Raw genomic sequence first — 15,556 nt, 5'->3', positions numbered from 1 at the left:
CGTGGCAGGCGCCCTGGACTGGGTCTGCTCCTGGTTCTGTGCGCAGGGGCCCCCCTGCAGGACTCGGGCAGGGCGGGCACTCGGGGGGCATGTGCGGGAGGGGGGAGGGACGAGGAGATGGGCACAGCCCTCCAACAGCAGGCGAGGCAGGGGAGCCACTGGCTCTGCGGAAGACACCACCTTTAATGAGCCGCGTGGCCCGGAGGCCGCGGCACGGAGCCTGCCGACCGTCACACGAAGTAGGCTGCCAGGGCTGACATCTTGTCCTTGGGCCGCCGGGGACCCGGCTTCCCCGCCGGCCTCCGGCCCCGGCCCCGGCCCCGGCCCTGCCTCCGCCCGGGCCCGCGGTGCATGGGGTGGCAGGAGGCCGCGTGCTTCAGCTCCACCAGCTCCTGGAAGATGGGGTCGCAGAAAACGCAGCCCGTGTGCTGCGTGCCGTTGCCCGGCAGCGGGGACTTGGCCTTGTTGAAGTCCACGTCCAGCAGGGCGGCCTCGCAGGCGGCGCACGTCTCGGCGGACACGCGCACGCGGTGGGCGTTCTCGAAGCAGTGGGCCACCACGTTGCACCTGTTGCAGGCCACGCGCCACTTGGGGCCGGACGTGGGGTCAAGCACCAGCACGCCGCTCTCGCACTCCACGCACTGGCCGATGCCCAGCGAGCTAAGCGAGTGCTGGCAGCTGGGGTGCGTGCACTCGTTGCAGCCCGTGCCTGCGGGGAAGGCCGCGTGAGGCGCGCACACCAACCCCGCCCGCAGGGCCCCGCCTCTCAACCCGCGCACGCGCCCGGGCTCTGCTTCTCTAGGGCTTCCTCGACCCTCACGGCTCCCTACGCCCCGCCCCCGCCCCCGCCGAGCTTTCCGGAAGGGCGTCCGGGCGGCCCTCAGTCGGGTCCCTTGGCCGGCCTGGAAGCTGCGGGAGGCAGGGACGGGGTTCCCTGCCCCTGCCGGGCGGGGGCACCCGCCGGAGCCCAGGGCGGCGCGGGCGGGCGGCGCTCACCCCTCCTCACGTCCCGGAAGGGCGGGTGGTTGGAGCAGTAGGGACACAGGGGGTAGCTCTTGCCCCTGGAGCCCGACGACCACAGCACCAGCTCGAAGTCGTCCAGCGGGCACCGCAACTCCTTGTAGAGCTTGATGGTGCCGTTCTGGGGCAGCGTGTAGGTCTCATCGCAGTGCGAGCAGTGCAGGCGGCTCGGCTTGGCCTGGGCGGGGTCGGGGGGCAGGGGTCACGGGGTTGCCGGGGCCTCCTGCCCCGCCCGCCGCCCTCCGCCTCCCCGGGACACTCGCGGGTGGTGGGCAGTGTGGAGTATCGCCAGGACCTCTGGTCACCGAGTCTCCACTGCTTCACAGGCGCACAAAGGCGCTGCTAAGATCCCAGCGTGCGTCAGTTCCCCCCGACAGCGAAGAACGCGGGGTCGGGAGAGCGTGGACGGCACGTGGTTCAGGGGCCCCCACGGCTCACGCGCTGCTGGGCCTGAGGGCAGCGCTGGGTGTCTGCTGGAGAAGCTGCCCGGGCCTCGCAGTCACTCCACGTGAAGGCCGCTGAAGCGAGGCCGCGGGGAGGCGAGGCTGCCCCTGGTGCCCACACGCCCTCCTACCTGGATGTACTTCATGAACCGGTGGCACTTCCCGCAGCGGGAGAGGGGCTTGCCCGTGGCCGCCAGGGGCGAGAAGGACACCTCCATCAGTTCATCCATGCCTGCAAGCCAGCGGGGTGGGAGTCACACCCCAGCCCCGGCCGCCGCCTCCCCGAAGCTGGCTTACTGGGTGGGCAGCAGGGACCACATGTGGCCAAGGGTGCCCCTGACGGTGGGTGACGGCACGGCGAGGGCAGCCCCGTCTGTGAGACGAGCCGTGTGCCCCAAGGGCTGTCACCACGCTCGCCTTGGGGTCCCGACAGCCCCCTGGAGCCAGCGCCTGGGAGCGGGTCTCCCGAGGGGGATGACGGCCCTGAGCCAGGTCCCCCGGCTGAAGGGCAGGGAAGGGGCACACTCACCCGCGATGGAGTCCACGAAGTAGTGGAACTTCCTCTTGAAGACTTCCAGGGTGTGGCCCAGCACCTGGCGGAAGTCGGCTCTGCCTTGCGCAATCAGGTTCAGCTGCTTCTCCACGGCGCTTCGGATGGTGGGCAGCACCAACTCGGCGTCTGCGGGCGGGCGGGGGCGCTGTGAGCCCTCGTGCCGCGCGCAGGGGTAGGGCTCCCACCTGCGATCTCCCCAGGAGTCCTGCGCGGGCGACCAGGGCACCCCGTCACAGGATGCTGTCAGCGGACACGCTGCCCGGCTGAGCTCCCTGCTGTCTCCCACGGCCCCTCGGGACCTCTCAGGGCAGATACACCGTCCAGCAGCAAGGACCCCAGGGCCGGCCAGGAGCCAGTCTGCAGGAATCCATGCCCCTGCACTCAGACCCCAACACTTCCAGGAGACCATCAGCCCGGCCAGGGCGGGCACTGGGATGGAAGGTGGCTGGGGCGGGCCCTGCGGTGAGAGGCGTGGCCAGGGCGGCCTTGCAGTGGGGCGTGACCTGCAGCGGGAGGCATGATTGGGGGCGCACTGGGGTGGGAGGCGTGGCCGGGGCGTGCCCTGAGGTGGGGGCGTGGCCGGGGCTCACCGATCTTGTAGTAGCCATGCACCAGGACGATGCCGAGGTTGGTGGGCTTGAGCCGCCGCCCGCTCTCCACGACCACGTAGTTGCGCTGGCAGATGTTGTTGATGTGCACGGGGATGCTGGCGTCCGTCCCTGGGCACAGCACGGAATCGGCTCTTCCTCCTCCCGCGCTGTGAAGCCGGCTTCTCAGCCCCGCCCCCCAGGGCCGCTCGCAGGCCTGCCCCGGACTGTCCCCGCGGACTTGACGCGGAGGCTCCGGGTGGCTCAGAGGTGAAGAAGCTCGGCCGCCCGCCCCTAGCGTCTGGTGAACGTGACCTCCCAAGCCCCTCTCCGCCTCGCCCCACGGCACACGCACCGTTCCAGAACCGGGGCCCAGACCCACGCACACAGAGCTCCACTGCCAAGTGGCCCCCAGCGCCTGAGAGGCACACCCGCCGGCTACGTGGCCTCGGGGCCCCTCCTGATCGGCCCCAGGGACTCGTGCAGCTGCACAGCGGCCTGGCTGCCCCACGACGGTCCAGAGCCTATCAGCCTCTAGGGGCCTGGTTCACCAGAGCCAAGCCTAAGGGAAAGGCAGGCCCCTCCTGGGGTACGGGGCTGGCTCCAGGGGTGTGAGGACTCGAGTCACAGCCCCGGGCCTGGGGTCTCGGCGAGACCCCTCACCTGCGCGGCAGTGGCCACACAATCTCCTGAAGACCTCGCCCCCATGTGGACCTTCCGGCCCCAGGGAAAGTGCTATGGGGCTTTGGCCTTCCTGTTGTCCGCAGATTTAACCTGAGCTTTATGTCCTCCCTGTGGGTGAGTCAGTGGCCCCCTCGGCCAACGCTCAGCCCTGGAGGTGGAGGGAGTGCCAAGGACACATCTCTAGCCCCCAGGCCAGGTCCGGAGGTGGAGGCCTCAGCCAGGGTCCCCAGCTGCCCTGCCACGCTCGGCGGGCCACGGCAGGCCACAGCGGGCCCCGGGCAGGGTGGCGGCCCCGGGCGGGACCCACCGATGCCGTGCTTCTCCATGAGGGTGATGAGCTCGGCCTCGGTCAGGTAGTCCGGCGGGCTCGTCTGCTTCTCCAGCAGCTTGACCTCGGCCACGGCGAGGGTGTCGCCCTTCTGGCAGGTGGGCAGGCTCTCCTCCAGGGGCACACTCTGCCAGGGCATGATCTCCGTGAAGCCTGCAGAGACACCAGCCCTCAGGACACTTGCCGCGTATCCACGGAGGGGGAGCCGCCCGCCCGCCGCCCCTACCTGGGGAGGTGACGGTCTTGCCCGTGCAGGTGAAGCGCTCGGGCCCAATCCGGAAGGAGACACTGGTCTGCAGGTACTTGCAGTCGCGGCTCACGGTGGCGATGAAGTGCCGGGTGATGTACTCGTAGAGGCGCCAGGCCTCGCCCCCTGCCACGGGTGCGGCCACTCAGCGCCAGGCTCCAGCTCCAGGCAGCCCCATGCTCCCGCTACGGCACTGGGGCCCCTGCGCCCAGCCCCCGGGGGTGGGGGACTCCAGGCCTCCCCACGGCTGAGCCTGTCACCCTGCCCCGCCGGGCCTTCTGCCCCAGGGCCTCCCGAGGCAGCACCTGGCCCCGTCACCACCTCACTCCTGTCCCGGCCCAGTGATGGAGCACAGCTTTCAGATGGCCCCATGCTGCTGTGGGGCCTGACCCTCCAGAGATCGGGCTACCAGCGCCTCACCCTGCTCTCTTGTGAAGGCGTCCTTGCGTGTGTGCCAGGGGGTGTGACCGTCTGGGGGAGCCCCCATACCTAGCTCAGCCTCCGTGGCAGACTTCATGGGGGTGATGGGGGGGTGGTCACCAGCATCATGACCTTTCCGTGGGCGGTTGAGACCTTCTGCTAAGAGCCTCTTCACCTGCGGGGGCAGCCGGGACGGAGCGGGGCGTGAGCCAGGCACGGCCCCCAGCCCTCGCAGGGAGCGCGGCTGCCGCCCTGGCCTGGTGTGGCTCACCGTGTCAGCCCAGTAGGGGTGGTTGGCCTGCTGCCGCAGGGGCCCCTTCAGGTCGAAGTTCTCGGCGTAGTGGGTGGTCTCGGTGCGCGGGTAGCTGATGTAGCCCTGCGTGTAGAGGCGCTCGGCGGTCTGCATGGCGTGCTGCGGGCCCATTCCTGCCAGAGAAGTGGGCTCAGCGCCGACACCAGGTGCCCCAGGCGAGATGCTCAGGCTCCTGGGAGGCCAGTGCCCCTGTCCGCTGGCCCAAGGCCAAACTCCCCCAGCAGGGCAGGCGCAGATGACCGGCGTGGCTCTCGAGACATGGCCGGCCCCTTGCCTGGCGGCAACCATCCCTTCCTACAGCCAGGCAGCCTGTGCTTCCAAGTCACGAGGCCCTGAGAGAGGAACAGCACCCACACTTACCCAAGGCAGAGCTGGCCACACGCAGCATCTCCACAGTGTTCAGGGCCAGGGGCCGCTGCTTGGCCTTCTCCTTCCTGCTTGTGGCCTCCACCTGGGGGTGGGAGGGGTCAGGGCAGGGCGGACAGGGCGGGCAGGCGCGAGGGGAGCCCCGAGGGTCTGACTCTCACTCGTCCTCCGCGCTGCTCTAGCTCCCTTTACAGCGGCCTCAGGACGCGAATGAACGTTTGTTCAGGCCCAAGAAAGGAAAACGAAAGGAAATTCTAGAGACTTTTTTCGGGAGAGAAAACCTGGAAGAAGGGAGGAGTCAGGAGAAGGGGCTGCACGTTGGGAGCCAGCATCTCCGTCTGCAGGGAAGGCGGGGGTCCTGGGGTGAGGCCCCATCGCAGGGGCAGCTGCTTGCTCCTCATGGTGCCCGCAAGTGTAGCTACACCTTCTGATTTGTCAGGAAAAGCGGGAAGTCAGAACTTTTTCTGTAAAATCTCCTAACTTCTAACTGTGGGTCACCAGGAGGAACTTCAGTGAAAAGCTCCCACTCGCGGAAAAGCGAGGTGAGCAACCAGCTCAGCCTCTGGGCTTAACGGCTGTTGAAGAGGTGACCGTCCTGCCTATGGCAGAAGCAATCCAGGCTTCTCAACTGCCACACTCACCCCTGCCAACCCCACGTGAACCTGGCCAGGGCCACACCCCGAGCTCTGGACAGACAGACACAGCAGTGGGACCTGGGATCACGACGGGGAGGCCCAGATGCGGTGGCCGTCACAGGCAGAAGCGCGGGGCAGCTTTAGAAGCAGCTCCAGCGCCTGAATCAACTGCACTGGGCAAGAGGGACCCATGAAGGCGAGACCACAGCGCACAAGCTGCCACGGCCGCGGACCTGCCAGGCCCACGTGGCCAGCCCCCGGCACGTGGCATCAACCTCTTCCTACCAGCCATGTGGCCACGCCTCCAATTCCTGAGACCCGAGTGGGAAGCGTGGCAGGTAAGCCAGGAGAGCCGATGGCCTGGAGCAGCCGAGCCGGCTGTGGGCCCTGGGCAGGCTCTCGATGGGCACAGGGGCCTCCGGCTGGACGTGCCACCGAGGGCGGACAGCAGGGCGGGAGCCCCTGAGCAAAGGGGCGCCCGCAGGGCACGTTCACTGCTCAGGGCAGGCAGCTGTGTGGCGGCCCCAGCCTGGGGGGCGGGGCAGGACCGTGGTGGGGGCGTGTGTGGGAGCAACTAGTCTTCTCTCTAAAAGGTGTCTGTGTTCCAGAGAGACAGAGGGAGCCCTGCACCCTGGTCAGCAGAGGCCTCCATGGCCCCCAGCAGCCCACCTGGGCCTCCTTCTCGAGCTTGGTCATGTTCAGGAACATCTGTGCGATCTCCCGGTCGAACACGCGTACACGGTCCCAGTCCAGGAGGAGGGAGCGGTCCTTATCGACGTCCACCTGCAGAAGAGGGCAGGAGCAGAGGCAGGGTGAGCACTGCCCACGAGGAGAGGCCGGGCAGCTGGAGCCTGGCCTGGCTGGAAGGGCTCATGGCCGAAGCTGTTCAGGGGCGCAGCCCAGCCCCTCCCCGAGCACAGGCTGCTCTGGCAGAGGCCTTCTGCTGAGATGAGGGCGGCAGTCTCAGGACAGGAGCCCAGCGCCAAGGCTGAGCTGTCCTCAGGGGCGTTGCAGCGCCCCCGCAGGGGACCCCAGCCCCGTGTGGACTGCAGCGGCCCCGTGTCATACTTGGAGCCTTACGAGAACCTTCCTTTTGTCTTACTTGGAAAACGTGTTCCAAGGCTTTTTAGAAGCTGGAGGGCCAGTGGCCCACGGCCCTCAGTGCAGTCCCTGGGCCCGACCGCCCCGACCGCAGACCTCGGCCTGCGCTGGACGGCCCTCTCCCGCGCCCACGGCGGGACGGCGGGACGGCGGCCCACAGCCATGCCCTGGGCCTGGGGACGGCGGCAGTGGAGGTGCTCGGACGCTACACCAAGCCCAGCAAGTCCCAGGGCGAACGGGAAAAGGCCGCAGACCTTGGCCTGCAGCACCCAGTAGGTCTCCGGTTTGAAGGACTGGATCTTGTCATGCCTCTCCACACAGAACCCCAGCGTGGGGGTCTGGCACGGCCCGAAGGAGATGAGCGAGCTGTCCAGGTTGCCGTATTTCCCTTGGAAGTATTTAGTCTGGAACCTGTGAAGGGGGTCAGGGAGACGAGGCCACTTTGGTCAGGCACCCTCTCGCGCTTCGGCGAGACAGCTGTCCCGGGGACCGAGAAGGCGGACATCTCCCATCTCTGGTTGGGCCTGGGGGGGCAGGGGCACCTCGTAAAGGCACAGCCGATGCGGAGGTCCAGCTCCTGCCGCGCGTCCACCGAGAGCGCCTCGTTGTGGTCAGGCTCGCCCAGGCGGGCCATGGCAGCGCAGACGTCCGTGTCCGTGATGGAGCTGAAGCGGGCCCGGAACACCGTCTGCTCGCCGCTGCGGGTCTGGTTCATCACGGGCAGCACCGCGTCCAGCACCTGGGGGGGGCCCGGCAGTGACGCCCATGGCTTGCCTGGCGCCCACCCCACCCGCTTCCGCCGGCCAGCCACCGCCCTGCCCTCTGCAGCCTTGGTGTCTGCGGGCCTCCGGCCACCGCGTGCCCTTCCCCGCCCTGCTCACAGCCCTCTTCTTACAGCGGCTTCCACCCTCAACCTTGGAGGTGCTACCACCAAGGATCCAAGAGATCCCGGCTGCTAAGCCCACCTTCTCGAGGAGAGCATGGGGAGGGGGGCGGCATCTGGGAGACCCTCCAGCAACAGGAGGAAATATAGAGACGGGAGAGAAGGCAAGGCAGCAGGCGGGTAGCAGCAGCGGCTCCAGACCACAGCCTGGCGGGCCTGGGGTCCTGGAGCCCAGACTTGCCCAGAGTCTGCAGGCCACGTGGCTTCCTCACAGGGGACAACAGTGTCCACCCCACACGGAGGGCCGTGGGGAGGCCCAGGGGCAGGGGCGGGGCCGGGAGAGGTCCCCGAGCGACAGCGGGGTGTCACAGCCCGAGGGGCTCCTGCGGAGGCAGGTCTGGGAGCGGCACCTGCCCTGGGGGTGGCAGAGGCGGGGCGGGCATCGTCGTGGATCACAGAGCTGGCGGGGGGGGGGGGGCGAAGGGGTGCAACAAGGCACCCGGGCGCAAGGCAGAGGTCCCGGCACTCAGAACCCACGCTCCCCTCGGGGCAGTCCTCCACCAGGGAAATCCCACCCTAGCACTTCTTGACAAGCTGCCGGCCCATCGATGGGACGCTCCTGCCCTGGGCAGACCCCCCGCACCGTCAGCGCCCACGGGACCTCCAGAGCCACGGCCCTGGCCCCCAGCGTGGCAGCCCGCGGGGCTCAGGCCGGCCGGCCGCGCGGGCCCAGCCTCTCACCTCGAAGCAGATGTTCTCACCCTCCTTGTCGCAGTCCAGCCACAGCACAACGCAGTCGCAGCCCCTGCCTTCCACCTGCGCAGAGACACGGGGTGTGCGCTGCCCGGCCCGGCCCCCAGTCCCCCAGACAGCCCTCAGAAGGCCTGGAGCCCAGGGCAGGAGTCACCGAGTGGAGTCACCGGCCGGCTCAGCCTCTCAGCAAAGAATGTAGTTCAGAGCTGCTAGTTTTTAGACCAAAAAACATAATAAATGCCACGAGATCTTAATCCCCAAAACTGAATTAAAAAAAAAAATACTGAACTGAAACGCCTAAAGATTAGCGGCAGTTGTCTTAGATGGTGAGATTACAGATAAATTCTTTTCTTCCTCCTTACTTCTTTTCTAACCTTTATCATGGGTTTGCGTTTTCATTGTTCTTTATTTCTTAAAGTTTTGTCTTTTTACTTTTGCTCCTGGCTGCACTGGGGCCTTGCTGCTGTGCGTGGCTTTCTCTCGTCACGCGAGGGGGCCACTCTCTCGTCACGGCGCAGTATGAAGCCCCGGCTCTGGACCGCTGGCGCAGCACTCAGGGTGCTCAGGCTGTTATACCGCAGCACGTGGGGTCCTCCCGGACCAGGGATCGAACCCGCGTCCCCTGCACTGGCAGGCAGATTCTTAACCCCTGGACTCCAGGGAAGTCCCCGTGTTACGTTTGTTTTAGAATCCACCACCACCAAACCATTTTAAAAGCAGGAGGCTGGTCTGGGGGCTGAGTGGCCGGGGTGCCCAGGCCGCGAGGGGAGGCGTGGGTCCAAGGCAGCCCCGGACACACCTGCAGAAACTTCACCATGTTCAGCTTGGGGTTGGCCTCCTTCTTCTCCGTCGGGGCCTGGCTGAACAGCTCGGCAGGGTCCACTTTGTCCCACTTGTTGTACTTTCCTGTGACACACACAGGGACGTCAGGATCACACGTCACACCCACAGGGCCCGCGACCCCAGGATAGGGAGGCTCGGAGCAGGGCCTCCCTTGCTCAGGAGTGGGCCAGCTCTGGGCAGGCCTGGGGCGGGGGCACCGCTCCTGGCAGGCTGACTGCCCAGGCAAGAGTCATGCCACTCACCCCGTCTCCTCCTCCAGCCACTGTCTGCACCCTCTCCCCGCCCAGCGCTTGGCCAGCCCTGACAAGCACTCAGCGGATCCTGGGGGACCTCAGTGTCCTCAGGCCCCTGTCCCGTGCACTGCTCCCCGCTTCTCTACTTGAGGCTTGGGGCGCAGGGGACCTAGACGATCCTGGCAGGGGACGGCGCTGTCCTCAGACCCTCCACACGTGAGGAGCAGACAAGCAGCGAGGCCCAGAGTCCCAGTCGGACCCACAGCAACCACGGCCCTGGAGCCAGCCCACGGGGTCACTGGCGCTGGACTTCCAATGCTAGCTGCCAAATGACCGCAGACAATGGGCACCCCCGGCAGGCAGCAGCTCACACCAGAACAGCTGCACAGGCCAGGCTCCTGCTCAGGTGCAGGCCACCGCCTCCAGGCTGCCCTCCACGAGGGCCACTGCTGGAGTGGGGACTGGAGGGCAGCCCCCTACAGCCTGCTGGCCTCGGACTCACCGGTTCTGGACAAACCTGTCTGCCCTGAGCCCGCCCCGGGCTTTCTGCAGGCCGTGGGCAGCACGGGGCGGGGTTCCTGGGTGGAATGGGGCTGGGCGGGGCTCACCCAGGAAGTCCAGCGTCATCACGTGGCCGCAGACCGACGTCATCTTGAAGCGGGCTGGCTGGCCCTCGAAGACCCCACTGTACTCGTGCACGGAGCAGGTCCCGTTCAGCCCTTTGCGTGAGGACATGCTGCCTGCGGGGGGCACAGGCAGGCCGGGCCTGACGCAGCCTCCCCGAGGCCGGGCCGCCCCGCAGTGCTCGCAGACCGCTCGAGGGCTGTTCTCCACACTTCTGTGTTCACTCCTGAATTTGATTCCTGCCTCTTTCAGACCCTCCCCAGAAATGCCCCGGACACTCCCTCACTGTCGACCCCAGGGTGACCTCCTGACACCCACGGAGGGTCCCTCTGCTGGTCTCTTCTGAGTCTCCCCTCCCCTCCAGACCACAACTTCTCAGCCTGCTACTCCGGGGCCTCCTCTTCCCTCAGCCGCTGGACCAAGGGGAGGTCAAGGCAGACGCCTGCCATCTCTGGGTCCCCAGCACCCAAGTACCCAGGGCCAGGCTAGGGGGAGGGCAGGTATTATTGCTTCCCGGTGCCCTGAGGCTACGGCTCAGCCTCGTGGCGGTCCCAAGTGGCATGAGGGGCGTGGGTGTGGCTGGGTGTCCATGGGGCAGTGGCGCTGATACCCGGGCATGGCCTTGGCAGACCAGGCTGGAGCCGGGGCCTTCCAGTGGACTTCCTGCACAAGTTAGCAGGGCTGGCTTCTGCCGTTCGAGAGCAGCCACGCTGCCTGGACATGGCTCCCGCAGCAGCCTACCCCCCACGGGCTCCTGGTCACGCCTGGGGAGACCCAGCTGACGCCGAGTGTGGGGGAAATCGCACCCACAGGGACCAAGTGACTCAGGGGCCGAGGGCTCCGTCCACGCCCGCTGCTCCCGAACAGACTCGACTCCAGGGGCCTGGGGCCGCTTCGGAACAAGGCAGGCCTGACCAGTGGGGCAGGAAGGCCCATGCTCCCAGACCAAAGCCGCAGGACGCCGGAGCTGCCCTCCTACCTCGAGAGAGGATCCTGGCGATGGACTGGGCCAAGGACGGCTTCTCGGCCACCATCAGCACGGTCTTCATCTCGCCTCGGGCTGCCAGCGCCCTGCCTCACTCCGCTCTTGGGAAACGGCTCAGACACCGCGCTGGAGCAGTGTCACGCCAACTCCTGAGACGAAAGACAAACAACAGTGAGGCTTCTGGCACAACCTGCCACTCTGAGCGATCAAACACCCCTGAGGCGAGGAAGAGGAGCTTGGGGAGACCTGAAGGCATCTCAGACAGCCGCCCAGAGCAACTGAACCGGCCGTGGGCGAGCGTTTCCTGTCAGAGAGGTGAGGTGGCCCCACGACCCCAAGCTGATTTTGGCCCCAGATTTGCACTAGGAAGCCTAAGGGGGGGCGGAGGGAGGCTTTGGGCCTGACCCTCTCCAGTGGAGCTGTCTTTTACCCCCAGGGCCAAGAGCGGCATCCCCACCTTGGCTAAACTTCACGGTGTCCTGAGCCAGGGGATCCAGCCCCCAGCAGAGCTCACCTGGCCCTTCCCAACAGGCTCTGACCGACTTCCCCTCCTGCCCTGCCCCACCTCTGCAGGCCGGGCATGAGCCAGTTAACTAGAACGCTGTGGTCTAAAGCAGGAACTACACACCCCGAGGATTTCCCACCTTGGTGACTGAATCAAACATCCAGGCAGTCAGGGAAGGGATCCTTTCTCACCTCCTGCTTTGTAGGCGGTGCTACGGCTGCAAACACCGCTTTGTTGAATCTTTAATGAGCAGTTCTACAAGGCCTGCTTCCCTGGTGGCTCAGCTGGTAAAGAATCCGCCTGCAATGAGGGAGACCTGGGTTCGATTCCTGGGTTCAAAAGATCCCCTGGAGAAGGAAAAGGCTACCCACTGCAGTATTCTGGAGAATTCCACAGACTGTCTAGTCCACGGGGTCTCAAAGAGTCGGAACGACAGAGAGACTTTCACTTTTCACTTTCACTACGAGGCCTTCGTTGGAACTCTTTAAACTACGAGTAGACTGAGGTTGCACTCATCACACACGCTAGTAAAGTAATGCTCAATATTCTCCTAGCCAGGCTTCAGCAATATGTGAACCGTGAACTTCCAGATGTTCAAGCTGGTTTTAGAAAAGGCAGAGGAACCAGAGATCAAATTGCCAACATCTGCTGGATCATGGAAAAAGCAAGAGAGTTCCAGAAAAACATCTACTTCTGCTTTATGGGGACTATGCCAAAGCCTCTGACTGTGTGGATCACAATCAACTGTGGAAAATTCTGAGAGAGATGGGAATACCAGACCACCTGACCTGCCTCTTGAGAAACCTGTATACAGGTCAGGAAGCAACAGTTATATCTGGACATGGAACAACAGACTGGTTCCAAATAGGAAAAGGAGTACATCAAGGCTGTATATTGTCACCCTGCTTATTTAATTCCTATGCAGAGTACATCATGAGAAACGCTGGACTGGAAGAAGCACAAGCTGGAATCAAGATTGCCGGGAGAAATATCAATGACCTCAGATATGCAGATAACATCACCTTTATGGCAGAAAGTGAAGAAGAACTAAAAAGCCTCTTGATGAAAGTGAAAGAGGAGAGTGAAAAAGTTGGCCTAAAACTCAACATTCAGAAAACGAAGATCATGGCATCTGGTCCCATCACTTCATGGGAAATAGATGGGGAAACAGTGGAAACAGTGTCAGACTTTATTTTGGGGGGCTCCAAAATCACTGCAGATGGTGACTGCAGCCATGAAATTAAAAGACGCTTACTCCTTGGAAGGAAAGTTATGACTAACCTAGACAGCATAATAAAAAGCAGAGACATTACTTTGCCAGCAAAGGTCCGTCTGGTCAAGGCTATGGTTTTCCCAGTGGTCATGTATGGATGTGAGAGTTGGACTATAAAGAAAGCTGAGTGCTGAAGAATTGATGCTTGTGAACTGTGGTGTTGGAGAAGACTCTTGAGAGTCCCTTACACTGCAAGGAGATCCAACCAGTCCATCCTAAAGGAGATCAGTCCTGGGTGTTCACTGGAGGGACTGATGCTGAAGCTGAAACTCCAATCCTTTGGCCACCTGATGCAAAGAGCTGACTCACTGGAAAAGACCCTGATGCTGGGAAAGATTGAAGGCGGGAGGAGACGGGGACGACCGAGGAGGAGATGGCTGGATGGCATCACGGACTCAACGGAGATGAGCTCGAGTGAACTCCGGCAGTTGGTGATGGGCAGGGAGGCCTGGCGTGCTGCGGTTCATGGGGTCGCAAAGAGTCGGACACGCCTGAGCGACTGCACTGAACTGATCTGAAGCGAGACTGAGGTTCCGAACAGCTGAGACTAGTGTCAGACCTTTGCCAAGATCTCAGGACCCCCGGCTCGCTGACCACCAAGCCCACGCTGGGCTGACTCCTCACGTCCCCTTCTCGAGCGACAGCGAAGCCAGACGAGGCCGCCGGGAGAAAGCAGCGCTCAAGACTCCAGCGCATCTGCTCAGACGAGGGCCTCTCGCCGCCCCCGCCCTCCCGTACACCCCGGGCGCCCTCCGGACCGGGCCGGGCCGGGGGCGGAGCCTGGACCCCAACCCCGCCCGACGCCGCCTCAGTGCCCGCCCGCGACGCAGCCCCCGCTCGGTGCAGAGGGACTGCCGAGCCGGCCCGGGAGGCGCCCAGCCGCGGGGCTGGACCCGCGCCCCAGACCGCCCAGCCCCTCGCCGCTCACCTGCTTCCCGCCTCCCGCTCCTGGAGGCTCGCCGCCATCTGCTTCCGGGTCCGTCCGCGGACAGCGTTCCCCACCCCCCTGCCCTCCGGCGCCTCACGCCCGCGCTTGTGGGTTCCGCCGCTCGAGAGTTCCGCGGAGCATCCTCCAGTCGGCCCGAGCACGTGGGGATCACAGGGGGTTCCCCACCCCCCCGAAACCTTACATCTCATTCTTCCCCCGCTGCGGGGAGGCAATAATGGCAGTTATTAATAAACTAAAAACTACCAATGCTTGTATAGCAGGCTTCTCTGAATGATACAAGCATTGTGGAATGCGTGTTTGAGCTAATGTAAAACCTATCTGGAAAATGGATTGGAAAATAAAAATAACCTTTTGTGTTAGAGTAATGGGTTTATAGGAGATTTGAAATAATTTCCGTGGCTTTACTTCAATATCTTTCTTTAAGGAGAATGTTTAAAGTTTATTTATTTCTGGTTGTGCTGTCTTTGCTGTGCAGGGGCCTTCTCTAGTTGCTGGGGTTGGGGTGGGGGGCCGTGCTCCTCTTCACTGCCCTACGCAGGCTGCTCGTTGCAGTGGCCTCCTGGGCAGAGCACGCCCCGTTGCAGCGCAGCAGCTGTGGCGCACTGGATTTAGTTGCCCTGAAGGAGGAAACAGAACAGGATCTGTCTTGGAAGCAGGACTCCATCTTGGGCTGGACGGTGGACTTTCCATATGCCCAGTATCTATGGAAACGACATACCAACTGGAAAACCAGGCCCCTGAAGGAAGAGCCCCAGGGCTCTCCATAACTAACAGAATACCCTAATTATCTGTGTAACCAAATAGAATCCTACATTCTATTATGCTTATTGGGGTATGGCCCCAGGCATATCGATAACTGTCCACTGTTAACTGTTATGCCCAAGTCTGAGTCCCCAAAACTGAGAGAAACAAGACGTCCACAGCAATGCAAAAGCATAAAGGGGTTTATTGCTAGCTCGAGCTAGGGCTCCCACCGGGACCGACGCAGCGGCTATAGGGAGGGAGCCCCGAGTCTTGGGCTGCACTGCTTTTATAGGGAATTTAATCAGGTAAAAGGGTACAAAAGGGGGTGTTCAAGCAGGAGGACCACTGATTGGCCACTTTAGGGGGTGTTTAAGTTGACAGATAACTGGCTGGTTACTTCCATCCATAGGATTTGTGTGTAGATTCTTGATTGGTTTTTACTTCCAAGGTAAATGACAAGCTCCTGAACGTAAAGTCAGAAGGTTTAGCCTAGTGGCCAATTGGCTCGTGTACAGTGGGGCTAGGTTAGGTAATCTGAGGGTTGATTGGCTATGGGTAGTGGGCTTAGGTTGGGTAACATCCAAACTTCTTTTGCCCGGGACCTTGCAGGATGGAATTCTTTTACAAGATGGAGTAGCTCAGGCCCTTCATCCTAGGATGAGTGGGATGCTCCTAGGGGGTAGTCTCCTGGAAGCGTGACCCGGGTTTACAAGAATTCAAAACCTAGGCCTAGTGCAAACTGTCGAGCCTGCCATGGCTCCGGTCGGTTCCCCAACATTAACTACCTGGGCTTAAGGCATATGATCACCGGTTAACTTTGACTGTATCTTTCTTTTTCCTTTGTTCAGGCTAGTTTCAGGGAACCTTATACATTTAGGGTATATAAAGTTTTCACAAAGACTGGTCGGGGTCCTTGGCTAAGAGGAGACTCTGCCTTGGGCCCGCCGGTGTAATAAACTGCACTCCGCTATCTGCCTTGTCCTTCTGAGTGAGTTTGTTTCCCGTGGCTACAACAGCCCCAGGGCGTGTGGAACCTTCACACGCTAGGGACTGAACCCATGTCCCTT

The 15,556-nt window shown here is 63.2% G+C and overlaps 1 protein-coding gene across 2 annotated transcripts; it reads right to left on the bottom strand.

Annotated features, from left to right (window-relative positions):
• Positions 1–162: 162 nt before the first annotated feature.
• On the bottom strand, positions 163–13,758 carry TOP3B (DNA topoisomerase III beta). 2 transcript variants are annotated; one of them, XM_040251209.1, is made up of 18 exons: positions 13,725–13,758; positions 11,013–11,167; positions 10,018–10,149; positions 9,133–9,239; positions 8,322–8,396; positions 7,240–7,436; positions 6,952–7,108; positions 6,266–6,379; positions 4,956–5,046; positions 4,554–4,708; positions 4,352–4,457; positions 3,842–3,988; positions 3,595–3,768; positions 2,607–2,735; positions 1,993–2,142; positions 1,595–1,695; positions 997–1,198; positions 163–709 (listed from the first exon to the last, which is right to left on the bottom strand). In XM_040251209.1, exons 2-18 carry the CDS (start codon positions 11,080–11,082, stop codon positions 231–233), a joined length of 2,586 nt encoding a protein of 861 aa, XP_040107143.1. In that variant the 5' UTR covers positions 11,083–11,167; positions 13,725–13,758; the 3' UTR covers positions 163–230. The 2 variants fall into 2 exon arrangements, with proteins under 2 accessions (XP_040107143.1, XP_040107142.1); XM_040251208.1 differs by lacking the exon at positions 13,725–13,758 and adding an exon at positions 11,715–11,870.
• Positions 13,759–15,556: the final 1,798 nt, after the last annotated feature.

Source organism: Oryx dammah, unplaced genomic scaffold (assembly GCF_014754425.2).
Source record: "Oryx dammah isolate SB20612 unplaced genomic scaffold, SCBI_Odam_1.1 HiC_scaffold_12, whole genome shotgun sequence".
NCBI lineage: Eukaryota > Metazoa > Chordata > Mammalia > Artiodactyla > Bovidae > Oryx > Oryx dammah.
Note: the sequence above shows the minus strand (reverse complement) of the source record. Positions and strands in the feature narration are given on the sequence as shown.